At 39.6% G+C, this 25,806-nt stretch overlaps 1 protein-coding gene across 8 annotated transcripts in view; it reads left to right on the forward strand.

The window, feature by feature from the left end:
* Positions 1–26: 26 nt before the first annotated feature.
* RNF214 (ring finger protein 214) overlaps positions 27–25,806 on the forward strand; it is a 63,486-nt gene continuing 37,706 nt past the window's right edge. For 5 of the 8 annotated variants that reach the window (XM_087433729.1, XM_087433730.1, XM_087433728.1 and 2 more), the window contains exons 1-6: positions 27–499; positions 2,045–2,160; positions 4,332–4,842; positions 5,543–5,602; positions 8,947–9,087; positions 12,331–12,470. In XM_087433729.1, coding sequence (XP_087289855.1) covers positions 164–499; positions 2,045–2,160; positions 4,332–4,842; positions 5,543–5,602; positions 8,947–9,087; positions 12,331–12,470 — 1,304 coding nt within the window. In that variant the 5' untranslated portion in view covers positions 27–163. Of the gene's footprint in view, positions 500–722; positions 1,193–2,044; positions 2,161–4,331; positions 4,843–5,542; positions 5,603–8,946; positions 9,088–12,330; positions 12,471–25,806 lie in introns of those variants that run through there. The other 3 variants (XM_087433734.1, XM_014785129.2, XM_087433733.1) reach the window with 2 other exon arrangements.

The raw sequence follows: 25,806 nt of genomic DNA on the forward strand, positions 1-25,806 counted from the left end.
GGGTGTGGTGGTCTTTCCTCGTGGGGCCCCAGCGCCCCGAGTTCTCGGGGCATCTTCTAAAGGAGCCCTCCCCAGGGACCGTCTTCTTCATGGCGTCCTCTGGAGAGGGCATCTCGGTTGCGACCTTTAAAAACACCTCGTTCTTCTTCTCCCTCTGACCGCCATGGCCCCGACTCTCTCTGTAACCTTCCTAGAGGAGCTCCTCCCTCCACCAGGTCTCCTTCCTTCTCGCGGTCACATCTCCTTTCTTCCCTGCGTCCCCGGAGAGTCCACTTGTATCTTAGGGGGCTTCCGCCGCGCCCGCGTCCCCTCGACGGTGCCAGCTCTGGCCGCCAGAGGGCGCCGTCGCGGGCGGCCGGTGCCACCGCGGCCTCTCCTCTCCCGGCCGAGCCTCTCCCCCTCCGCTCGTGCCGCCGGAAGTGGGAGGTGTCGCGCGCGGGCCGGCGCTCGACCCCTCCCCCAGGCTCGGCCGCCCCCTCCCCCCGCTCCGCCCGCTCAGGTGCGTCCCGTCCCTCCCCCCTTCCCTCCCGGGGGCGCGGCGCGGGAGGGGTGTGCTGGGCGGCGCGGGCCGGGGGCTGCGACGCGCGGGGACGGGGTCGAGGTGGGGGGCGTGGAGGGTGCTGTGGGGATGGGAGCGGGGGGTCCTGGCCTAGAAGTGGGACGGGGGCTGGCACCGGAATTGGGGGGCCGAGAGGAAGGTGCGAGGGGGTTCTGGCTGGAGGAAGCGGCCCGCTCCGCTAGTCCCCTGTTGAGGGCGGCCGTGGCCACCGGCGCTGCTTCCCCCCATTGTCCATTCGCGGCCGTGCCCCGTTCTCCCCCGAGGACCCGTCGCTCCCAGCGTCGCCGCCTCGCTGGTGGTCGACGCCGGGGTGCAGTGCGGGGATTCTCTTGGCACATTCGACTTCCTGCCCTCTGTTGCAGCCTCCAGCTAGATGGACCTGCCCCGCTCTCCCTTAGAGTTGCATGTATGACCCGTGCTCTGTGCTTTCGTGCACCGGGCACCAGCGACTCCCGACCCGGGCTCTGTTGGGGCAGGATGTTTGCACCTGAGGGAGCAGTCATGGCGGTTTGGGGCCCATTTTCTCCTCGGAGCGTTGTATCCTGGAGGAGACTGAGGCACAGAGGGTCTCTGGCCTGTGACTGAAGTGTTGACACAGCCTAGCCTCCATCCCTGCCCTCTGCGCTCTTCAAGGTGCAGGAGTATAACTGTGATACTATTAAAATTAAAACAACAATTTAAACCAACCCTATGTTGCGCCTTTCTCCTTCAAATATTCTTTTTTCCCCTTTCTCTTCACCGTAGAGGGCCATGAGTTTGTCTTACAGCATAAAGAATGACCTTTTGATCTAAGAAAGGTGTCTGTCCCGGTTCCCTTACTTGGATTACCCTGTTTTTCAGCTTCTCATTTTCATGCTAGAATAACCCAAATTCTCATACTCTTTGCACCCCTGTAGTAACTGTGAGGAGTCTTTACTTTGCTCAGTCACTGGTTATCAGACTTTTCCCAACTGTGGGGAACATACTGACAGAGTAATAGATACTTGGATTGCTCAGTGTAATACTGCTTTTTCTCTCACACGCAGACACCTCCAAAAAACTTTCCATTAATGGGGAATGCTTTTAATGTAACAGCCATAAAATGATTTAAAAACATAAGATATTATTGATACTAGGCCAAAAAATACATTCTTTATAAATGATATTAGGCAAGGTAGGTATGTGGACCATTTGGAAGATCTCACAGACCAGATTCCACTGTTTTAAATAACTGCATTTCTGCCAAAAGTGAAAATCAAAGCTTTACACAGACTGCTAGATATTTATATGAATATAGTGACTCCTAATTGATATCCGCTGGGACCTATTGCGTGCAATGGCTCTTTTAATACGCTACTACAGAATACTCTTAAGTATTTTCTCCTGGAGCCCAACTTGGTGTTTCTTTCCTGGAACAACTCTGTGTATGGACATTCTGAGGGGGGAAGATACATTTGTTTTAAAATTTTGAAACTTGTAGCCTGTAATTTGTTTCTGAATGTACAGAGCATGATGGCAGCGTCTGAGGTGGCTGGTGTGGTGGCCAATGCCCCCAATCCTCCGGAATCTTCTTCCAGTGTATGTGCTTCCAAATCAGATGAAGGTCTCCCAGATGGTCTAAGGTAACGTGTGGATTCTTGACTGGGAAGATTTCATTTGGGTAATGGGCTTTCGAGAATGGCTTCTTATGGAAATATAGCTGGTCTTTCCTCTTTTTGGCTCTAGTGGCACTGCACTAGATTTAGCTTTTTAACGGTAGGGACTGTCTGATCTAGATTTGTATTTCTGGTACCTATCACAGTGTCTGACACTCAGCAGGCATGCTGAATGTTTGTTGAATAAATAGATTAGAATACAGGGGGTCAAACTCATCCAAAAATGCAAATATTTCCCTACCCTATCCTACATGGACTACATGTTCGTTTAATTGTATGTTTATATATTGTACCTATATATACACGTTTTCTATATTAGATAGATATAGATATACATAGACACATATAAACAAATACACATGTATGTTTATGTGTTTGTATTTCTATATCTAGCTCTCTATAGATAAATAGATAGCTTTATTAATATGGCTTATTGCTTCATGTATGTATTTTGCCTTCCATCTAAACTCTGGAGGGCAGGACTTATAATTACCCAACCTTGCTCTTACAGTGCTTAACACATTGTTATGTACAATGTTGTCCTAAATTGACTATATATTCTACCTTAACTCTTTTCTAGATTACCTAGGACCTAATACAATAGATAATACTGCACTAACAGCTGTATATGTACTATCACATTTAATTCTCACAACAGTCTCAGGAGGTAGGTGCTGATATTATTATTCCCATTTACAGGTGAGGAAACTGAGACCCAGAGAGGTTGGTAGCTTGCCCAAGGTTACTAAGCTAGGTTGGAGTTAGGGTATGAACCCAGGCTTGTCTGACCCTAGAGTACTTAATAAATATATTTGTTTAAAAGAGAAGTTTGTAGTGAATGGATAATGGGGAAAAATGTTAAGTAAGTTTACTATAAGCAAGGATCTTCATTGTATAAATAAAATCAGCTGCATGCTACTAGTGATAATAACAGCGTCTAAGGTCTGTTGAGTGTTTACTATGTGCCAGGCACTGTATTAAGAACTTCGTATGCATTATCTCATATAATCCTCGTGATAATCCTGTTAGATGAGTAAGATTATTTCTCTTTTACTATTGAAGTTAAGTAACTTGCCCAGAATCAAACAACTAGTAAATAGCAGAGTCAGGATTCACACCCAGGTACTGTATATGCCCACCTTTATGACTAAGTGTCGTCCCCCACCCATTAACTCCCAACAAGGAATCAGCTTAGAGTGTTTGTAAAGATTTTCATATCACGAGATGCTCTCTCCATTGTTTTATTTTGAACAGCTGGTACTATTGAGGGAAGAAGGGCACAGTGACCTGAAGCCTCAGACAATGCTAGTTTGAGGTGCTTAAGGGCATCAGTTGACAGAATCAGTTTAAAAAAAAAGAAAGGAAAAAGAAATTTAACACAGTTTTAGTCATTATTCTTGAGTGCAAGACTTACAGTTGTGAATGTTGGATGTCATTGTCAATAGACTTTAAAGATCTCTTAAAAAAGCAGGATGTTAAATGGCTGTGACAAACATTAAAACAACTATCCCAGAGTTATACATGTGTATACCTGTCATCTGGGGTAAAATTTCTACTGACAGCTTCAATTTTGGATTCAAAGTTGCCTGTGCTTCAGACAACTTGAGGTGAAGGTGCTATGCTCTGGAAGACTGTTGAAGAACCTAAAAGGTGGTTCTGGTCAAAGATCTGTATAATGAATTTGAATGAAGATTATTTTTGTGAAACATGAGAGTGGAATAAAAATATTTCTAAATTAGTATTTTCTTTATTAAAATATTATGTGTAACTAAATGAAATATTCTAACTAGCATTAGGCTGTTTCATCTGCATCCTCAAAAGTTACTCAAATTAGCCCTTAAAAATTTTTTGAGTCTTCAGTGTGGTCATTTACTGCAGTCATGTACTGTGTGGTCATGTACCATGTGGTCATTTACTGTAGACTGTCGCCAGAACCAGGTTCTTAACCACCAAGCTATACTCCCTGCATGTGAGATAAAAATCACTGGATAGAAACTAAGTTCCTTTTCATTCTGATAATTTGGGGGGTTTATATAGTCTTGTTTTGTTCCTCTAGTGGTTACGGTAAAAGTATTATATATTCAATCCTCTTTAAGATTGAGTGAAGAGAAAAACTTTTTATTTTATGTTTTTAATAGCCCCAAAGACCCTGCACAGAAGCACAAGAACTCGCCTCTGTCGAGTGTAAGTAACCAAACGATAACCAAGGAGAATAACAGAAATGTCCATTTGGAACACCCAGAGCAGAATCCTGGTTCATCAGCAGGTGACACTTCAACAGCGCACCGGGCGGTTTTAGGAGAAAACTTGATAGCCACAGCCCTTTGTCTTTCTGGCTGTGGGTCTCAGTCTGATTTGAAGGACGTGGCCAGCACAGCAGGAGAGGAGGGGGACACATGCCTCCGGGAGAGCCTCCATCCGGTCACTCGGTCTTTTAAGGCAGGGTGCCATACAAAGCAGCTTGCCTCCGGGAATTGTTCTGAAGAGAAATCCCCACAAGCCTCCATCCTAAAGGAAGGGAGCAGGGACACAGGCTTGGATTTCCCACCTGTAGTGCCTCCAGCAAATGGGGTTGAAGGAGTCAGAGTGGATCAGGATGATGATCAGGATAGCTCTTCCCTGAAGCTTTCTCAGAACATTGCTGTACAGGTCAAGTATCAAGTTTCTACTATTAAAATGGAATTTGGGCTTTTTATTTTATGTTTTTTTGAGAGTAGGAGACGTTTCTTCTTAGTTGGTGGAGAACTATTCTGTCTTGTTTTTTTTTACTGGCGACTATCATGCTACTTGCATACAGTGCTATGCAATGACTTCATTCTGGTGTTCAATAAAGAATACAGCCAGGAGCTAGTGACTAATTGTGGACTAGGAACTTGATGACCTCCGTATAATCTCTTTCACTGAGTGATTGATGAGTATAGGTCATCAGCATTCACATTTCCCATCTTTGTCCTTGCAGGAGGAATCCTTGTTAATTCTCTGACCTTCATCTTAAGAACTGCAGTGTATCCTGCCTTCTAGTGACTGGTGTGCTTTGTCTTAGGAGGAAGGATGGGCACAATAGGTTATAGGGGGCAAAATTCTTTTCTCAGTCTTGAGACTGTCTCTCCATCAGTTGTTGGGTCATTTTTAGGTTATTTTGTGGGATAAATGCTTAATGCAATATGGATGTCAGTGTCTGTCTGCTAGACCTACAGTGCTTGGCTTGCTATGAAACCATTAAGGGCAAAGAGCAAAAAGTTAGTTTCTTAGTTACTTGTGGCAGGTTTCCAGGTGAAAGTACTAGAGTAATTCTGCGTTTTAAAATATTTCTGAACAGTTCTGAATATAATTGTTTCTTTCTTTATAGACTGACTTTAAGACAGCTGACTCAGAGGTGAACACAGATCAAGATATTGAAAAGAATCTGGTAAGTATTTAAAGTGTCATTGTTGATATATGAGAACATTAGTGCAGGTCTGGAGTCATATCATCTCAATTGGAAAAGTTGCAGGAATTTCCTTTATAAAATCCCTGACATGGGCCGGCCCTGTGGCTTAGCGGTTAAGTGCTCGCGCTCCCCTGCTGGTGGCCCAGGTTCAGATCCTGGGCGCGCACTGACGCACCACTTCTCTGGCCATGCTGAGGCCGCATCCCACATAGAGCAACTAGAAGGATGTGCAGCTATGACATACAACTATCTACTGGGACTTTGGGGGAAAAAATAAAATAAATAAAAATTATAAAATCCCTGACAGATGGTCAGCTAACTTCTACTTGATCACTTCCAGGGATGGGAAGCTCACTACTCACAAAGCAGCCTATTACATTTTTAAAATAGCTCTTATTGTTAGATCTTATTCTGAGATGAGGACAGAACCTCTAAAACTCTTGAGCCATGTAGATTAAATCTAAATCCTGTTTTACTTGTTAGCCCTCCATGTATTTGAAGTTTTTTTAGTGCCTCTTCCCCTTACCCCTCAAGTCTGAACCTTTCCAGGTGAAACATCCCTAGATGTTTTAAAATTCTTCTTTTCTTCTCTTGATTTGTTTTTCAGTTTTTCAGTCATCATCCTGGTTACTTTTTCATCTAGACATGTTCCGTCTTATTAATGTTTCTTTTAAAATGTGATTCTGAGAACTAAAGATAGTAATCCAGATACAGTATAATTAATTCACAATACAATGGGACTCTCGTTCTCTCTCATTCTAGACACTGTTTCTTAAGCTTACATTGGCTTATTTGGGCAGTCTCGTCACACCGTTGAGCTTTCAGCCAAACTCCATCAAGTCTTTTTCTCATGTATTATTTAGTTGTATCTTCCCATTTTATTCCTAGGTAATTGGTTTTTAAAACTTAAAGAACTGCACATTTATTTTTGTCAAAATGGTCCCCTTGATCTATTTCTGGCATTTTGTGGCAAAAACTTCTGTCTCTTAAGTGTGTGTATATCTAAATATCTATTTTTCAAGAGGAGGGATAACACTGGGAAAGACACCCTAGGATCAGGAAGAGGTCTTTAGGGTAAAATGTGTTAATTGAGTGGAAAAAGGAGGATAAGTGCTTGTAGCAACCGTTATGCTAAGAAAGTGGATATTTGGTTCAAGTTGAAGAAATTGAGGGACAGAAGGAAACAAGTAAGTTATTGGAGTACATTAATCAGATGAGACCAATAAAAATTTTTAAATAGAGAGTAGCAACTCAGGAGTTATTTATAACAGGCAAGTAAAAAGATCCTTGAGATGAGAGACCTAATGGAGATGTGCAGGTGAAAACCAGGCCAGGAGAAAACCTCCATGGAACGGGGAGGAGTCACCTTTCTTGAGCACGTTCTCTAAACACTTTACATAGAGTATTTATTTTGTCCCCACCATTGTAAGGTGGAGTTCGGATGACTATATGGCAACTTGAAGGGGCCAACTTAAGCTTTAGTATCAGTCAGGAAGCAGATGTGGAAACTGGCAAGCCATTGTGCTGAAAGAATCCCGGGATTGTGTTTTGTTTGGCTGCGTTCTTTTGGGTGGTGGTGTGGCCCACATGCTTTTCAAAAGGCGGTGGAACTAGGCAGATATTAAGCTAAGTGGCAATACAAGAAACTTGGCTCCTGTTTTATTTGCTACCCTTTTCATGCATTTACGGTAATTACCCACTGCCTCGATTTGAAATTATGACTCCTGGTTCTCAGAACCAGTTAGCCACTGAGGAAACAAAGTAACAATGTGTAACAGCCCTTTGGCTTGTTAATATGAGATGAATTGGATCAAGTAATTTACTGTATGCCTTTAAGTTATTCATTTGTATATGCTAATAGTATGTACCTTGAGACTTCTTTCCATGAGACTAGAGTTTTTTTCCTGCATTCCTGTTTCTAAAGCTGCATCAAGGATAGAGAAGGTACCATAAAGATAAAGAAGTAAAGGGAGAGAGCTGTGGTTAAAAAAGAAAAGAATCTTCTGATCTGCTAGTTTCATCTATTGGATTGGTTCTTAACCTTTCTTTAACTTTTCTTGGGTTAAGGTCCTCTTTCAGAATCTTTTGAAAACTTTGAATTCTCATCTCAGAAAAATTTATATACATACACACCAATTTCAGAGAGTTCAAAGATCTTTGAGGCCTATCCATATACCCCTTGTTCAGAATCCTTATAGAGATGTGATGCTGAGGAGTCATCTGTTTGGGAAGCCTTAGTCATATTTCATTATATGGACTAAGGACTAGCTTATCCCAAAGCTAAAGTCCTATCTTGAGAGTTTATTTTTTATCATAATGTGATAAATTTTCCCCCACTTATCCCCACCTTTCCCCCACTTATAATTATTTTTATTTGGAAATAATTATCTTTTAATGAACAAATTCAGTTTAATGCTCTCAGTTTAAATTTCACGGGGGCTGACTTACACCAAATGTGTTTTAAATTGACCCTCTTTAAATCTTAGTGTCGCTTTGAAAGGTAACCATTGCTTTTCTTGATGTGCTAATATGGGGGAGGCAGAACTGAACTGTGGTCCTCAGAACCCTTACTTTTACTCCCTACTTTATATGAGAGCTTGCCGATTTGCCTGATCTGAATGCCAAGTTCTCCAGACCTCTTTAGTGGAGGTATCAATTTTCAGTGCTAATGACCAGTAAGGAATCCTGTTTCTGGATGCATTTTGAGTAGGTGATCTGTTGTTTGTGTTTGCCCATTCTTTGTTTCTCTTTCTTAATGGGTAATAAAATGCCTCCTTCCTCTTATTCCCTAGAGCAGGGATTGGCAAATGTTTTCTGTAAAGGGTCAGATAGTAAAAACCTGAGATTTTTTGGGCTACGTGGGGCTCTACTGTAACCATTTCACTCTGCTGTTGTATTGTGAAAGCAGCCTGTAAGCCATTGGGTATGGCTGTGTTCCTGTAAAACTTATTTATAAAAACAGGTGATGGCTGGATTTGGCACACAGGCCGCAGGTTGCTAGCCCACAGCTTAGAGCGGTGTTGTACAATAGAACCTCCTGTAATGATGGAAGTGTTCTGTATCTGTGCTGTCTAATATGGTAGCCACTAGTCACATGTGGCTACTAAGTACTTGGAATGTGGCTAGGTGACAGGGGAGCCAGATTTTTAAGTTTTCTTATTTTAATTAACTTGAATTTACACAGCCACATATGGCTAGTAGCTATAGTATTGGACACTGCAGCCATAGAACTCTGCACAATGCAGAGTTTTGAACAGGCGCATGGTGAAAGATTCTTGCAATTAAATTAGGGAATTAAACTATTCTTCTGTTGTTACCAATAGGATAAAATGATGACAGAGAGAACCCTGTTGAAGGAGCGTTATCAGGAGGTCCTGGACAAGCAGAGGCAAGTGGAGAATCAGCTCCAAGTGCAATTAAAGCAACTTCAGCAAAGGAGAGAAGAAGAAATGAAGAATCACCAGGTATTCTGCTTATATTAAAATTGTCAGTAAATAAAGCTGCATTGCCTGATCAAACTTTACTTTTGTTTCTGAGTTAATAGAAATAGAAAAGCATTATTTAACTCTTTAATGGTTATTGTAGAATTTTAAGGATAAAAAGAACCTTTGAGGGCATCTTCTTCAAACTCTCACTCTTACTTTAGTTCAGAGAGAAAAGGATTATTTATTTAATATATTTTGTTGACATGATTGACTGTCTACCTGGAAAATCATTTGATTAGACTCTTGTCTTACATTATATTAAAAAATACAATTCTAAGTAGATTAAAAGTCAACATATCAAAACCAGAAAAAAATTTCAAATTAGAAAAGAACTTAGGAGAATATTTATAAAACCTCAAGTTGCAAGAAGTCATTGTAACCCAGGCAAAAAACCCATAAGCTGTAAAAAAAAATTAATTAATTTAATTACATGTAACAAAAAGTTTTGATATGGTAAGTGATACAAAAACCAGTCAAAAGTTCAATATTAGACTGAGAGAAAATATTTATAGCACATCTGATGAAGGGTTTAATATCCATGACATTCTGAGATTCCTACAAATTCATGGTAAAAGTCAAACAGTCTAGAGAAAAACCAGAAAAGGTTATTGTATTAATTTTGCATTATTGCTGTAACAAATTACCATGGATTTAGTGGATTAAAACAGCACAAATTTATCATCTTACAGTTCTCTAGGTCGGAAGTCCAACATGCCGCATTCCTTTCTGGGGGCTCCAGGGGAGAGTGTGTTTTTCTGCATTTCCAGCTTCTAGAGGCTGCTTGCATTCCTTAACTTGTGGCCCCCTTCTCCATCTTCAAAGCCAGCAACATTGCATCTCTCTAATTAAGCTCTAACTTAATTACAGCTTCCTCTGATCACAATTGGGAAGGGTTCTCCACTCTTAAAGACCTGTGTTGTGATTAGATGGGCCCATCCAGATAATCCAGGATTACCTCCCTATCTCAAGATCCTTACCTATAGTACATCTGCAAAGTCCCTTTTGCTGTGGAAGGTAACATACATTAGTCATAAACAGTTATTCAAAGAAGAGGAAAAGCAAATGAGTAATAAATATATGAAAATAAGCTCAGCCTCACTAGTGTTCATTCATTCATTCAGTAAGTTTTGAGTTCCTGATCTAGGCTCTGAAGATTTAGTGGTGAACAAAACATGACCTCTGCCTTCACTGAATGCTTATTCTAGTTGGAGGAGACAGGCAGTAAAAACAGTAAACAATGGGAGGTAGGGAAATGCTCATTAAAATTATTAGATACCAGGGGGGTGGGCACAAGGGGTGAAGGGACACATTTATGTGGTGACTGACAAATAATAATGTACAACTGGAATTTCACAATGTTATAAACTATTATGACATCAATAAAAATAAATAAATAAAATTATTAGATAACCATTTCTCCCTCTCCCCAAGAGATTGGTAGAAATGAAATAAGTTGTCAAGGGTGAGGAAAGGGTGCCAGCCCGGAGGTGCAGTGGTTAGGTGCGTGCGCTCTGCTTTGGCGGCCCGGTGTTTGCAGGTTCGGATCCCCGGTGCGCACCAATGCACTGCTTGTCAGGGCATGCTGTGGCAACTTCCCATATGAAGTAGAAGAGGATGGGCATGGATGTTAGCTCAGGGCCAATCTTCCTTAGCAGAAAAGAGGAGGATTGGCACTGGAGGTTAGCTCAGGGCTGATCTTCTTCACAAAAATAAAAGGGTGAGGAAAAACGAGCTCTTTTTAGACATTGGTAGGGGTGCAAATTGTTACCACTTTTTTGGAAAAGTTACGGGGAATGGTCAGTTAAAATTTAAAATGTACATATACAGCCATGTGCCACATAATGACGTTTTGGTCAACGATGAACCGCATATACAATGGTGGTCGCATAAGATTAGTACCATATAGCGTGGGTCTGTAGTAGGCTATACCGTTTAGGTTTGTGTAAGTACGCTCTATGATGTTCGCACAACGACGAAATCACCCAATGACGCATTTCTCAGAACGTATCCCCATTGTTAAGCGACACATGACTGTACTTTGACCTAGAGTCTCATTATTAGGAGTCTATTCTATAGAAGTAGAAGTTTTTGCATGAAAGTGTAGACATATGGAGTGTTTACTGCAATATTGTTTGTAATTACAAAAAAACTAGTATCAGCCTGATGGACTTTTAACAGAGAATGGTTGGATGAATTGGATCTATACATATTATGCAGCTATTTTTGAGTTTGATCTATATTTATTGACAGTATGTTCATGTCAAGTGGAAAAAGCAAGATGCAGAATAATGTATATAAAATGACCTCATAAAACAAAAAAGCAAAGAAATACATACGTAAATATACATGTAGTTGTGTGAGAATGGAGAAAGATGTGAAAGCATAGTACAAAACAGTTAACACATTTCTTACTTTATGGGTGGAATTGGTGTGAATTAGGCGATGACTTAACTTTATCACTTTTTTTCTTTTAGAAAGATTGGCCCCGTGCTAACATCTGTTGCCAATCTTCTGCTTCTTTTCTTTTCCTCCCCAAAGCCCCAGTACATAGTTGTATATCATAGTTGTAGAGTTGTAGCTCTTCTATGTGAGATGCCACCCCAGCATGGCTTGATGAGCAGTGAGTAAGTCCACGCCCAGGATCCGAACTGGCGAATTCTGGGCCGCCGAAGTGGAATGTGCGAACTTAACCGCTACATCACTGGGCCGGCCCCAACTTGATCACTTTTTTATTGTTTGACTTCTTATTACAAATACGTATATTTTTTGTTAAATAATAAAAAAAGAAAGAAAATAACCTTGCACATCATAAAGTGGAACCATAACAAAACAAAACAAGACCATATTTGTTGGGGGTAACAAACTCCCACCTTGTGCAAGAATGCCTTTCTCAGCATTCTTGACAGGTGTTCCTTCAGCCTTTATTTGAACAAAAGAAATGGAGAGTTTATTGCTTCACAAGGGAGTAAATTCCATTTTTGAACAGTTGTGGTTGTTAGAAATTCTTTCTCCTGTTGAATTGAAATCTGCTTCATTGTAATTTTCTCTCTTACATCTAAATACTGGCTTTTGGAACTACTCGTCAGTCAGATAATTTCAGTTCAATTTGAATTCACTAAAGTTATCGTGTTAATTTGTGATAGTTGAAAATGACCTTCAGACCAAAAGATCTAATTCATTTCCTTCTTTATTTGTGCGTGACTTTAATTGTGTGGGACTCAGGAGATATTAAAGGCTATCCAGGATGTAACAATAAAGCGAGAAGAAACAAAGAAGAAGATAGAGAAAGAAAAGAAGGAGTTTTTGCAGAAGGAGCAGGATCTGAAAGCTGAGATTGAGAAGCTTTGTGAGAAGGGCAGAAGGTAAATGATGCTGTTAAGAACAAAAACCCTGTGTATGTTTGTGCATAAGGGCCGGTCCTGTTTGTGTTTCTGGTTTCTTTTCTTTTGGTCTAATTTTTTATTTGAAAAACAAGCACACAAATAAAAATCCTCCAGTGATTTTAGCTTTTTCAGCACCCGGTATTAGATTTAATTAAAAGAGTTTTAGAGATTCATTAATACCTTAAAATAATAGCAGCTAAGTGTTGGGTCCCAAGTATGATCAAGATTTTGATCTAACAGCTATTTTGCTTGCTTTATCTGATGTTTTACCAGTTCAGGCTATGAGAATACTTTGATTATATTTATTCTATTCAGCACCAAAGCGAATTCAAACAGGAACATTGTAAGCTGTTTGGAAAGAATAATTTAGTGGATCTGTGTCCTCTTCTGGGTACTGCAGCAAGACCCAGGTGGGCATAGAATTTGTTCAGATTTTCAAGTTTCCAAATTTCTTAATATGACCTATTTGGAAATCAGAATAGCTGTGAATACTGTGATAATTTTATTTAAGTTCTACTAAAATTCATTTTTATTCATCAGGAAAATCTTGGCTTGCTGTTGTGTCAGAGAACTAAGTGAAAAGTAGCAAGCTCATTTGCTGAATTATTTTGCAAGTATGACAGATGATAACTGTGAAAGGTCAACGTAAGAAAGAATGTTTGAGGAAGGGCCTAAAGACCAGTCACTTATTTTGTTGAGAATCTCATGATAGTGATTAGAAGATGAGTCAGTTGTCCACCGTGATCCATATGCCCGCAGTGAAGAAGAGTGTAGTAGGAGCAGAACACTGTACCAGGCATTGTTAGCAATCAAGACAGCTACACCACCACTCAACAGTGGCCTCTGCCATCATCTTCACAATCGGTGTGGGGAAGAGGAAGCATAGACATGTGTGTGTAAGCAACTTAGCAGCAGATATCTTAAAGAGCAGAAGTTGAGCAGGTGAGTCTGTAATGTTATTCTAAGCTCCATGAAAGATTTCCTTTTGATCTGCGCTCTTTACACTCTATGTATCTCTATCTTCTTTACCATCTGGTTGGATAGCTACGAATGGTGATTGATACTAACAATTTGCTCCTTGTATTCTTGAAGATCCGATTGGTTTTTTTATGTATGTCATGAGTGTCAGAATGATGCTTTCTGTCATTCTTTCTGTTAACTGTGGGATTCTGTTAAATTTTTCCAGAAGTGGGAGGAAGAAGTCTACTGTGTGTATCTTTGTTCTAGCAGTGGTATAGGTTTTGTTTAGCTTCCGTTATTCATAGGAACTGTGGACATGAAGATTTTGGTCATTGTATTAATATGCTTGGGCTGCTATAACAATATCACAGGCTTAACAGAATATCAGTGGCTTAAACAACAGAAATTTATTTTCTCATCGTTCTAGAGGCTAGAAGTCCAAGATCAAGACACATGCAGGGTTGGTTTCTGGTGAGGCCTCTTCCTGGCATGCATACATAATTGCCTTCTTGCTGCCTCACATGGCCTTTCCTCTGCATGCACACTCCTGGGTGTCTCTCCTCTTCCTGTAAGGACACCTATTGGGTTAGAGTCCCATCTTTATGACCTCATTTAACTTTAATGAACCCCCTTATAGGTCCTATCTCCGAAATATAGTCACACTGAGGGTTAGGGTTTCAACATACGAGTTTTGAGGGGACACAGTTCAGTCCATAACAGTCATATTTCTGGTTCATAGCTCTTTCTTTCCTTCATTCACCAACACGTATTGAGTATCTATGATAAGCCAGACAATAGGGGTCTGGAAAATAAAAATTCCTCAAGGAGCTTATTGTTTAATAGGGGAGGTAGATAAATAAACACATAATTACAAAATAGCATAGTGATACCGTGATAGTGGTGGTATGAAAACATATAGAAGAGGCATGTATCCCAGACTGGGTAGGGGGAGTCAGAGAGGGCTTCACAGAGGAAATGATTCCAGAATTGAGTCCTAAAAGATAAGGGGGAACGTGACCACCAAGCACAATGCATGATCCTTGGTTTGCTCTTGGGTTAAACAAACTATAAAGGATATTTTGGAATAATTGGGAAAATTCGAATATGGAATACATATTAGGAAATACTGTATCTACGTTAAATATTTTGGATGTGATTATGGTATTGTGTGATTATGTATAAGGTTGTTTTTGTTCTTAAGAGAGAGTTGCTGAAGTTTTAGGGGTTAAGTGTCATGATGTCTGTAACTTTCGGATGGTTCAGAGAGGTAGATGTGATGAAAAAGTGTAATAACTGGTGGATCTAGATGAAGGGCATATGTTCATTGTACATTCTATTAACTTTTCTCTTGGTTTTAAACTTGCAAAGAAAAAGTTGCAGGAGTCAGAATAGATATAGGGAGGAATTAGCCAGGCAAAGAATAGGGAGAAAGCCATTGCAGGCAGGCTACAGAGGAGAGAGAATAGCAACTGAGATGTGAGGTGGAGAGGAATGAGGCTAGTGACGTAGTCAGAAGCCAGATCACAAAAGGCTCATTTACTGCGTTAAGGAGTTTGGGTTTATTCTTTGATAGTGAGAGATACTGAAGGATTTTAAGGGAGGGCAGTATCAAAGGATGAGATCTGCATTAGGTAGATGACTTTGGCAGTTGGAAAATGGATTGGAGTAGTGTAGAGGACCAGTTAGGAGACTTACCTGTCAGAGCCTGCGTTAGAATAATGGTGAGCAAAACTAAAGTGGCATCCATGGGGAGAAATGAACGTGTGTGTAAGATATTAGAGGCAGCACTGGTAGGTGGGCAGGGCAGAGTTAGAGTAACTTCCATATTTCTGGCTTGGGAAATAATGGGGTTCTTTTATAAGATGTCTTATCCATTTTACTCCTCTTACAAGTTTCAACTTCAATTCTACCTCCTTTGTGAAATCTTCCTCAGCCATTTCTTCCTGAACTAATTTCTCCCTCAGAATACTTGTACAGCATTCTTCCCATTTAGCACTTATTTTTATATTATACTCTACATTTTTTTCCAGCTGTGTATGTCTTGGCTGACCATTTATGTTGTAAGCCTCTTGAGGAAAAGACGAGACTCGCTCTCTGTGTATATGTATTTTCTAAAAATTTTCTATTCTTTTGTGTTCTTTTACAACACTAACACTTAGTTCAGTGCTATGTATCTGGTAATTATTTGACAAGTATTTGTTGAATCACTGGGTAGAAAATTAAGAGAATTTCACATTGCATACACTTAATAGAAATCTGCTAAGTGCTTTCTACAGTCCTCCCTTGGTATCCGTGGGGGATTGGTTTCAGTACCCTTGTGGATACCAAAATACACAGATGCTCAAGTCCCTGATATAAAATGGCATAGTATTTGTGTATAAATAACCTATGCACATCCTCTCGTGTACTTTAAATCATCTTTAGATTACTTATAATACCTAAAACTATGTAAATACTATGTAAATAGTTGTTATGCTGTATTGTTTAGGGAATGATGACAAGACAGAGTCTGTACACATTCAGTACAGACACAACCATCGTAGGCCTTTTGGTCTGTGGGGTTGGTTGAACCTGCAGAAGCAGAACCGTGGATACAGAGGGCTGACTGTACTATTTGGAGGTAGTCACTATGTGTTTTAAAGAGGACATCCTGAATCGACGCCACAAAAGACCAAATATTCAGTTTAGTCATGTATTTGATTTTTTTCCCCTTGGACACCTGGCTGCTTTGTCATGGACGTTGTCTTGCTTTTGTGAGGATACTTTCTGCTTCCCAGCTTGCATCCTTCAAGATTGTTGCTGGCATTAGAAAGATGAGGCTTCCATGCTGGTGTTTGCAGCCGTATGACCTCCCTATTCTTCTTATGCCTGGGCTGCTGAGTGCTACTGCGGAAAATCTACAGCTGTGTGTCTTGGGGCCAGAATAAATTTATGACTTCCAACATCACCTGGATCCTCAGGGCTCCTGCTCCCTCTGAGGGCTGTCCTAAGCTTTTACTTCTCTTTCTAAACTTTCTGTCTCCACCATTTCTCCCCTTAGTCTTAGCAGATGATCTCGCCTCTTATTTTGCTGAAAAAATAGAGGACATCAAGTAAAACTTCCTTCAGTTTCCTAACCATCAGCAGATGCATCCATCCTTTCTTCCTATCCTTGTATCTGAGTCTAAACTTTCTCCTCTGTGTGAATCCCATTCCCTCTTGCTTCTACCACTGCTCCATAAGTGGCACCACTCTCTCCCCCAGTGCCTAAGCCGAATAACTGGGAGTCATTCTAAATTCCTCTCTCTTAGCCCCTCTCCACCACATCTACTTTTACCAAGTTCTGTAGATTCTTATTTATCCCTTTCTCTCCATTCACTCTGCCACTGTCTTAGTTTAGGTTCTCATCAGTTCTCCCAGATTTCTGAGGTAGGCTACTAAACTTTCTTTGCCTCCGGTTTGCCTCCCTTCCCATTTGTCTAGTACACTGCTACCATAGAAATCTTTCTCAGCTACAAATCTGATAATATCATTTCTCTGCTTAAAATCCTTCATAGTTCTATGTAGTTTTTAGGGTAAAGTTTAAACTCTTTAGCTTAGTATAAGGGGCCCTCAATTATCTAGTCCCTGCTTATGTCCCTAGCTGTATCTTTACCCCTACCCCAAGCCACCATGCTGGTTTATACCTAACTACTGCATGTAATATCCTGAACTCACTGAAAACTCAGCATGTATCATCTACTTTAGAAAGCCTTCCCAGATACTCCCCTTCTTCCCCCCTTCACACACCCTGACCATTTAATTTAGATGACCCTCCTGCGTACTCACCTAGCATAGTGTGTATACCTCTGTCGTAACACTTACCTCTGATGGTCTTTTTTTTTTTTACTTGACTGCTTCCCGCATTATATAGTTAGCTTCTTGAGGGCAAATATTTTGATTATCTATCGCTATGTAAAATAAAACACTGTCGGGCCGGCCCTGTGGCTTAGCGGTTAAGTGCGCACGCTCCGCTGCTGGCGGCCCGGGTTCAGATCCTGGGCGCGCACCGAGGCACTGCTTCTCTGGCCATGCTGAGGCCGCGTCCCCCATACAGCAACTAGAAGGATGTGCAGCTATGACATACAACTATCTACTGGGGCTTTGGGGGGAAAATAAATAAATAAATAAAATCTTTAAAAAAAAAAAAAACTGTAAAACTTAGTGTCTTAAAACAGCAATAATTTATTATTTCTCACAGTTCTTTGGGTTGACTGAGTCTCAGATGGACAGCTCTGCTAGTCTCCTTTGGAATCATTTCTGTAGCTGCAGTCAGATGGCAGCCTGGGCTGGAACATCCAGTGGCTTCATTCATATTTCTGGCACCCTGGCAAGGACACCTGGAAGGCTGGGCCCAGTTGGCCTTGGATGTCTAGGCCTGTGTCATGCTCTCTCCATGTTGTCTCAGGGCTTTTTCCTCTCCAGGTGGTCTTTTCAGCAGAGGAGCCAGATTTCTTACTTGGTGGCTCAGAGCTCCTAAGAGTGCAAAAGTGAAAGTTTCCAGGCTTTCTTAAGGCATAGACATGGAACTGGCACAGTGCTACTATGGCATTCCATTGGTTAAAATGAGTCACAGGGCCAGCCCAGCTTTAGTGTTGGAGAGGACTATGAAGAATGTGAACAGCAGGAGGCGTGGTTCATTGGGAGGGATCCATCTTTGGAGATTTGCCTCCACAGCAGGTGTCACACATCTTGTTTAACTTTTTCTGCTCGGTATGTAATATAGTGTCTTTTAGATATGGGAAATCATAGAAGTTACATTAATAGGGGATGCATAATTAGAGATGTTTTAGAAATATGCAGGATGAATTATGGGGAGAGATAGAGGCTGGGACATCAGCAGTAAGCTCTTAGAATAAAGTGAGTTTATAAGAATCATTATAAGACTAACAGTGGTGGAATGATTCAGGAGGAATTGGTGTCTGATGATTTTAAGGATTAAGACAGAGAGAGAAGTCAAAAATAACTTCACTGTTCTGACTGGGTAACTATGTTCCACCATGGACAGTAATTGGGAAGTGGAATTCCAGTTCTAAATTTTGAGGGTAAAATAGTAAATTTGATGATTATGGGATGTGCAAGTTAAAATACTGAGTAGGCAGTCGGAAATGGGAGACTGGAATATAAAAGAGATGCTATGTCTTGATTTGGAGTTGATTGCAAATGGATGATAGTTAAAACGACGGAAGTAAGTTTTCTGTGGGAAAAAATATAGACTAGGGCTCAGTTCTGAAGCCTGAGGTACAGCTACAGTTTGAGAGTAGAAAGAGGAAGAGAAAGCAAAAAGAATAATCAGAGTAAAAGAGAAACAGTTTCGAATAGTAGTATAGGGTTTCAAAAGAGAAGATAGTTAACAGTGTCAGAAACTACAGAGAAGTGAATGAGAACCAGGTCTGAATAAAGGCCATTGGTAATTGTTGAGTGTAACCAACAGGGATTTTTAGGCAGGGGAATTAAATTATTGGATTTATGTTTCCCCCAATATTTTATTATGAAAATTTTCAAAATTCAGAGAAGCTGCAAGTATTGTACATTAACACTCACCATCTAGATTCAGCAATTAGCATTCTGCTAAATTTGTTTTAGCAATCTCTCTCCATCTATCCATCCCTCTATCCACTCATCAATCCATCTTATTTTTTTATTCATATTAGAGTAAGTTGTAGTCATTACTAACTTCACCTCTAAACTCATTAACATGTATATTGTTAATTAGACTTTAATAGTATTTGCGTTTCCTTTTTTGTGGTAATAAAGTGTATATGCAGTTAAATACGTAAATCTTAAGTGTAGCGTCAGTGAGTTTTGACAGTGTATATACCTGTGTAATTTGAACCCCATCAAGATATGGAGAATACTACCATTAAACAACATAGTCTCCTTGCGCACCTTTCCAGTCAGTCCTTGTCCTCACACTCCCAGAGGCAACCACTGTTCTGATTTTTTCACAATAGACTAATTTTGCATGTTCTAGAATGTCAACATGAATGAAATCATACAATATGTACTCTTTTCTGTAAGACTTCTTTCATTCAGCATAATGCTTTTGATAATCATGAATGTTGTCTCTTTTTATTGTTGAGTAGTATTCCTTTTGTTAATATACCACAGTTTGTTTATCCATTTTCCTGTTGATGGGCATGTAGTGGTTTCCAGATTTTGACTATTAGGAGTAAAGCTGCCATGAGTATTCAGGTGCAAGTCTTTGTGTGAACAAAGACTTGTATTTCTCTTGGGTAAATTCCTAGGAGTAGAATTGCTGGATTGTAGTGTAGGTATATATTTAGTTTTATAAGAAATGGCTGGGCAGGGCCGGCCCCGTGGCTTGGCGGTTAAGTGCGCGTGCTCCGCTGCTGGCGGCCCGGGTTCGGATCCCGGGGGCGCGCCGACGCACCGCTTCTCTGGCCATGCTGAGGCCGCGTCCCACATACAGCAACTAGAAGGATGTGCAGCTATGACATACAACTATCTACTGGGGCTTTGGGGGGAAAAATAAATAAATAAAATTATGGAAAAAAAAAGAAATGGCTGGGCATATTTCCAAAGTGGATATATTACTTTACACACTACCAACAATGTATGAGTTTTGGTTGCTTCGTATCCTTGCCATTCAAGTGGTTGTGCAGTGGTATTTCATTGTGGTTTTAATTTGCGTTTCCCTAATGACTAATGATGTTGATCACTTTTTCCATGTGCTTATTGGCCATTCATATATCTTTTTTTGTGAAGTGTCCAGTCAAATTTTTGGCCTCCCTCCTTTTTTGGGGATTGAGTTTTGGCTTTCTATTATTATGTAGTAGAAGTTTTTTACGTATTCCAAATAAAAGTTCTTTGTCAGTTATATGTTGTGTGAAATTTTTCTCACTCTCTCTTAGCTATTCATTTTTTAATTGCATCTTCTGATAAACAGAAATTTTAATTTCAATGATGTCTAATTTATCAAATTTCCTTTTGTAGTTATTGCATTCTCTGTCCTAAGAAACCTTTGCCTACCCTGAAGTAGCAAAGATGTTCTCCTCTGTTTTCTTATGGAAGGTTTTTCATTTTAGCTTTTATATTTATGTCTGTGATCTGCTCAAATTAATTTTGTGTATGGTTAGAAGTAGGGGTTGAGGTTTGTTTTTTCCCGTGTGGATATCCACTTGTTTCAGCACCATTTGTTGAAAAGGCTTTCCTTTCCCCATTGGGTTGCTCGACACCTTTGCCAAAAACCAAATGACAGTATGAGTCATTTGTATAAATAGTGGGTCTATTTCTGAGTACTATTCTATTGCATTGATGTATTTATCTCTCTTTATGCCGGATCACCCTGTTGTGATTATTATAGCTTTATAGTAGGTCATGAAGTCAGATAATGCATGGTCTTCTACTTTTATTTTCAAGATTGCTTTGGATATTGTAGGTCCTTTGCATCTTCATATATATTTGAAAAGCTGCCTACCAGTTTCTGCAAAAACAAAAACAAAACTGGTAAGAACACAGTTGCCTTGAATCTATAGATCAGCTTGAGAGAAACTGACATCTTAATAATACTGAGTCCTCCAATCCGTAATAAAGATATGTCTTTCTGTTTATTTAGGTCTTTAATTTATCTTAGCAACATTTTATAATTTTCAGTATACAGGTCTTACACATCTTTCTTTAAATTTCTAGAGAAATTTATTCCTAAGTATTTTATGTTCTTTGACACTATTATAAATAGAGTTAAAAATTTTTTAAATTTTCCAATTGTTTACTGCTAGTATGTAAAAATACTATTTATTTTTGTATATTAACCTTGTACCTGCTACTTTGCTAAATTTGCATATTAGTGTATTATTTGTTTTATCGATTCCTTAAGTTTTTCTACATAAACAATCATGGTATCTGTGAATATACGGTTTTATTTCTTCCTTAAGCCTTTTATTTCTTGTAAATATTATTGCACTGGCTAGAACCTCCAGTACAATGTTGAATTGAAGTGGTAGAATGGACATCTTTGTCTTCTTCCTGCTCTTAGGGGAAAGTGTTTGGTATTTTACCATTGTTTAATGATAGCTCTAAGTTTTTTTGTAGATGCCCTTTATCAAATTGAGGAAGTTCTCTTCTATTTTTAATTTTTTTAGAGTTCTTTACGTGAATGGAAGCTTAGTTTTGTCAAATGGTTTTTCTGCATCTATTAAAATTATCAAATGTTTTTTCTCCTTTATTCTGTTAAGATGGTGAATTACATTGATTTATTTTCAAATGTTAAACCAATTCTTCGTTCTTGGAATAAACCCAACTTGGACAAGTTATATCATTGTTTTTATATATTGCTGGATTTGACTTGCTAATATTTTTTAAGGATTTTTGTGTCTATGTTTATCAAGGAACATTGTTCTGTATTTTTTTAATTTTAAAATATTTAGTTATATCAGTTGCTGAAGGGGTGATGTTAAAATCTCTATGATTATAGATTTTTCTCCTTTTCTTTTTAATTCTGTCAATTTTTACTTCTTATATTTTGAAGCTGTGTTGTTAGATATATATATACATTTATGATTGTATTCTTGATTAATTGGCCATTTTATCATTTTGAAATGTCTTTCTTTATCTTGGTCATACTTTTTTTTTTTTTGTATAATTTTATTTATTTATTTATTTTCCCCCAAAGCCCCAGTAGATAGTTGTATGTCATAGTTGCACATCCTTCTAGTTGCTGTATGTGGGACGCGGCCTCAGCATGGCCGGAGAAGCGGTGCGTCAGTGCAGGCCTGGGACCCGAACCTGGGTCGCCAGCAGCGGAGCGCGTGCACTTAACCACTAAGCCACGGGGCTGGCCATCTTGGTCATACTTTTTATGTTAAAGTTTACTTTATGTGATATTAATATAGACACTGCCGTCTTCTTATGCTTACTCTTTACATGATATATGTTTTTCCATCTTTTACCCACAACCTATCTACATTTTTATGTCTTGTAGACAGCATATAATTGGGTCTTTCTTTCTGATCTCTTCTGATAAGCTACTTTTTTGTGTGTGTGTGTGTGAGGAAGATCAGCCCTGAGCTAACATCCATGCCAATCCTCCTCTTTTTTTGCTGAGGAAGACTGGCCCTGAGCTAACATCCGTGCCGATCTTCCACCACTTTATGTGGGACGCCGGCACAGCATGGCCTGACAAGCAGTGCATCAGTGCGCGCCTGGGATCCTAAGCTGGGCCACCAGCAGTGGAGCAGGTGCACTTAACCGCTACGCCACAGGGCCGGCCCAAGCTACTTTTTAATTAGAGGCTCTTAGTGTATTTATATTTAATGTAATTATAGGCATACCTCAGAGATATTGTATGTTCAGTTCCAGACCACGGCAATAAAAGGAGTATCACAATAAAGAGAGTCACATGAATTTTTTGGTTTCCCATCGCATGTAAAAGTTAGATTTACAGGGCCAACCCATGGCTTAGCGGTTAAGTGTGAGTGCTCTGCTGCTGGCGGCCAGGGTTCGGATCCTGGGCGCGCACCGACGCACCGCTTCTCCAGCCATGCTGAGGCCGCATCCCGCATAGAGCAACTAGAAGGATGTGCAGCTATGACATACAACTATCTACTGGGGCTTTGGGGGGGGGGGAGTTAGATTTACGTTATACTATAGTCTATTAAGTGTGCAATAGCATTATATCTAAAAAAACAATGTACATACCTTAATTTAAAAATACTTTATTGCTAAAAAATGCTGCCCATCATCTGAGCCTTTAGCAAGTCATAATCTTTTTGCTGATGGAGAGTCTTATAAAAAACTCAATATCTGCAAAGAGCAATGAAGTGAAGTGCAATAAAACGAAATGTGTGTATTGATGTGATTGGATTTAGGTCTTCTCTTTTACTGTGTAAATTGAATATTAATTCATTGAATATTCTTTATAATTCCAGTTTAATTTGGCCTTTTCCCCCCAAAATACACATCTGTTACTTTAATTCACTAGGAATATGCATCATAAAGACAAACTATGTGCCTGCTTATTATGCTGTATTAGAAAGACTTGTAATTTTCTTGGATAAAGTGTTTGGGAAATTTTTAGTCTTAACTGTAGAAACTTAGAATAATCCCTTAGATTTTTAAAAAATTAAATCTTTTAGATGTAAGTTACATGTAATAAAATGCACATATTTTAAGTTTTGTTTTGATGAGTGTTGACAAATTAATCATGCACGTGAACACGAACACAAAGTATAGCACATACCCATTACCCTAAAATGTTCCCCGTATTCCTTCTCAGTGACTGTCTTTCCTTCCCTTCATTCCCAGGTAAACACTGATCTGCTTTCTGTCACCGTAGATTACACTTATCTTTTCTAGACATTTGTGTCTAGCTTCTTTCACTCAGCATATTTTTGAGATTTATCTATGATGTTGTGATAGATGTGAATTGTATTAATAGTTCATTCCTTTTTTTTTTTTTTGGTAAGGCTTTATTTTTTTAGAGCAGTTTTAGGTTTACAACAAAATTGAGAGGGAGTTTCAGAGATTTCCCATATACCCTCTGCCCCCACACATGCGTAGCCTTCCCATTATCAACATCACTCACCAGAATGGTACATTTTTTACCAAGCGTGAACCTACGTTGACACATCATAATTACCCAAAGTCCATAGTTTACCTTAGGTTTCACTCTTGGTGTTATGCGTGTTGTAGATTTGGACAAATGTATAAAATGACATATATCCATCCTTATAATATCATATAGAGTATTTTTCGCTTCCTGTCCTCTATGTTCTGCCTATTCATACCCCCCCACCCCTGCCCAGCTACCACTGATCTTTTTATTGTCTCCATAGTTTTGCCTTTTCCAGAATGTCATATAGTTGGAATCATATAATATGTAGCCTTTCAGTTTGGCTTCTTTCACTTATTAATGTGCGTTTGAGGTTTCTCCATGTCTTTTCATGACTTGATGTAGCTCCTTTCTTTTTAGCATTGAATAATATTCCATTGTTTGAATGTACCAGGTTTTCTATCCATTCATCTACTGAAGGATATCTTGGTTGCTTCCAAGTTTTGGCAATTATGAATAAAGCTGCTATAAACATCCATTTGTGCATTTTTGTGTGGACATAAGTGTTCACCCCCTTGGGTAAATACCAAGGAGTGTGATTACTGGATCATATGGTAAGAGTATGTTTAGTTTTGTAAGAAAGTACCAAACTGTCTTCCACTGTTCCACATACCACTGTTCATTCCCAGCAGAAATGAGTGAGAGTTCCTGTTGTTGGCGAGTTCCATCCTCGCCAGCGTTTGGTGTTATCAGTGTTCCAGATTTTGGCCATTTTAATAGGTGTGTAGTGGTATCTCGTTGTTTTAATATGCATTTCATTGATGAGAAATGATGTGGAGCATCTTTTTATATCCTTATTTTCTATCTGTATGTCTTCTTTTTTTTTGTGAGTAAGATCAGCCCTGAGCTAACATCCATGCTAATCCTCCTCTTTTTGCTGAGGAAGACCGGCTCTGAGCTAACATCTATTGCCAGTCCTCCTCCTGTTTTTTCTCTAAAGCCCCAGTAGATAGTTGTATGTCATTGTTGCACATCCTTCTAGTTGCTGTATGTGGGACGCAGCCTCAGCATGGCCGGAGAAGTGGTGCATCGGTGCGCGCCCGGGATCCGAACCCGGGTCGCCAGTAGTGGAGCACGCGCACTTAACCACTAAGCCATGGGGCCGGCCCTGTATGTCTTCTTTGTTGAGGTGTCTATTAAAGTCTTTGGTCCATTTTTTTAATCTGGCTGTTTGTTTTAATAACTGTTGAGTTTTAAGAGCTCTTTGTATGTTTTGGATAACAGTCCTTTATCAGATGTGTCTTTTGCAAATATTTTCTCCCAGTCTGTGGCTTGTCTTCTGATTCTCTTGATACTGTCTTGCAAAGCAGAAGTTTTTAATTTTAATGTAGTCTAGCTTATCACTTATTTCTCTCATGGATTGTGTCTTTGGTGTTATATCTAAAAAGATGTTACCATACCCAAATTCGTGTAAAAAGGTATTACCATACCCAAATTCATCTAGTTTTTCTCCTGTTGTCTTCTAGGAGGTTTATAGTTTTGTGTTTTACATTTAGGTCTATGATCCATTTTTAGTTAATTTTTGTGAAGAGTGTAAGGTCTGTGTTTAGATTCACTTTTTGCATGTGAGTGTCCAGTTGTTCTAGTGCCATTTGTTGAAGAGACTCTTTGCTTCATTTTATTGTCTTCACTCTTTTGTTAAAGATCAGTTGACTGTATTTATGGACGTCTATTTCTAGGGTCTCTGTTCTGTTCCATTGATCTATTTGTGTATTCTTTTGCCAAAACCGCACTGTCTTGATTACTCTAGCTTTATGGTAAGTC

This window comes from Ceratotherium simum, chromosome 7 (assembly GCF_057802395.1).
Source record: "Ceratotherium simum simum isolate JZ-2026a chromosome 7, ASM5780239v1, whole genome shotgun sequence".
In the NCBI taxonomy this organism is placed as follows: domain Eukaryota; kingdom Metazoa; phylum Chordata; class Mammalia; order Perissodactyla; family Rhinocerotidae; genus Ceratotherium; species Ceratotherium simum.